Source organism: Propithecus coquereli, unplaced genomic scaffold (assembly GCF_000956105.1).
Source record: "Propithecus coquereli isolate 6110/MARCELLA unplaced genomic scaffold, Pcoq_1.0 Scaffold298, whole genome shotgun sequence".
NCBI lineage: Eukaryota > Metazoa > Chordata > Mammalia > Primates > Indriidae > Propithecus > Propithecus coquereli.
The window spans coordinates 1,031,790-1,033,706 of NW_012148596.1; the positions used below are offsets into that span (position 1 = coordinate 1,031,790).

The 1,917-nt window shown below is 37.2% G+C and overlaps 1 protein-coding gene across 1 annotated transcript in view; it reads right to left on the bottom strand.

The window, feature by feature from the left end:
• E2F6 (E2F transcription factor 6) overlaps window positions 1-1,917 on the bottom strand; it is a 31,674-nt gene that overhangs the window by 11,733 nt on the left and 18,024 nt on the right. Inside the window, exon 2 of the mRNA XM_012648895.1 lies at window positions 96-150. Within this exon, the coding sequence (XP_012504349.1) occupies window positions 96-150 (55 nt within the window). The remainder of the gene's footprint in view (window positions 1-95; window positions 151-1,917) is intronic.

Sequence of the window (1,917 nt, forward strand, 5' to 3'; positions counted from 1 at the left end):
TTATTTCAGTTTTTCCTCAACTCGTACACATTCACAATAAATCATTTTAATCATATTAAGTTCAAACTACAAAACTTATTCAGGAATCAACTTACTTCTCATGGACACATATTGTACATTATCTTCTAAATTAATCCTTATTTTTGATGGCTGAAAAAAAAAGATACAAAAATTTAACTCAGTAATTTTAAAACAACAATGCAAATGAATAGCATTTTATTCTATAATATAAAGGACTGGGGTTTTTTTTCACCCTAAAGTAATAATCTGGGTGTGAGAAAAACAGTCCTTCCAAACTATATCTACTTCAACTGTCATGGCATCTGACAATATCCACAGATTTAAATTTCTCAGGCTGCATGGGTGTGCCTAATTATGGAAGTAGTGAAGAGAAGGAAGGGTGAGAATATGAATATGAGAATTTATTACTGAATAGACATTAACTTGGTGACTGCACCAGGTGATGAGGGTAAAAAGGAATGCAAAGATCGTTAAGACACTGTCCCTGACTCTGGAAAGCTCAGTAGAGGTGAAGATCTATGTAAACTAACAAATGCTCACCCTTTGCATATTTAAGTATAAGTGGTTCCAAAAAATTTGCTCATAAACTTTTGTAGGCAGGCATGCATTCCCATTGCAATCAATGTAAAAACAGCAGCACTTCTAATAATGGGAAATAATGCATGCTGTGGATAACTTGAAACTTCTGTATTAGATAAATTAAAAGGTCTTTTAAATTACTGAAACAACCAGGAAGTTAGCAGTAGCAGCTACCAGTAGCAGCTCCATTATTAATGCCCAACCATTTTACCAGCTATTTGGAAGCTATAGTAACATCTGTAACACATTTAGAAATATTTCTTGCAAATAATAAAATAAAATGAAACTTTAAGATGAAACTGTGTAAACAGAAACTCCTATTAATCTCAATGCTTGGAACAAGGTGTAATGATGTCACGTGCCTCCAGAAAGACTGTGAACAGGTTCAGCTCTTGTCTAAGTGAAAGAACTGACACATAAAGCAAAACTAGGGTGAGTGAATTCCACAGGTGCTCTAAGGAGAGAATCGACAGGAGTACTATGGATGCACCCAGGCAGGGAAATCACAGAAGGATTCACAGGGAAGGTGGCCCCAGCTGAGCCTTGACAAGTAAGCCAATTTTTGCCTGAATAATAAACCATAGGGGGGGAAGAAAAAGCCTACTGGTGCAGAAAATGAAACAATCTAAGGTACGAAGGCACAAATTGCATGGCATGTTTTTGAGAACCCACCTGTGTGGCCAGTGTGAGAATGACTTGATTTTGAAGCGGGAAGGGCATGCTAGCACCACATAAAATCATGCTAAGGAGCTTGGGCTTTATGTCATAACTAGTGGAGAATGACCAAAGGTTTCTGAACAAGACTATGACACAATCAAGTTCATGGTTTAGAAATAAAAGTATGGCAGCAATATGGCAAAGGACTGGGAAATTGGGAAGCCTTAAGGCAGGGTGTGCAGTTAAGAAGCTCTTTGCTTATAACAGTGTTAACAAATCCTTGGCACAATGATTTCCTTATCATCTGATGATAGCATGTTAGCAAGTTAACTTGATACGAAATAATAATCCTGTTACAAAATTAGTTTGGTTGTTAGAATTGAAAGGAACATGTAGACCTGCTGCAGTGTACAACACTGGAGATGGGAATGCCTGCCTTGGGGGCAGGGACTATGTCTGGCTAGCTCTCTTGAACAGCCTTGACAACAGTGACTTGCAAACATGGTATCCAACAGCAAAACTCTTGAAGCAGACTTATTAAAGTCAGACATTTGACAAGTATGACCAACTGTCATTGCTAATTTTACATTTAAGCTCTCTGCTAATTTAGTATGAGACAGGGGCTAACTATTGCAGCAAGATTCCTTTTTTTTTTTTTTT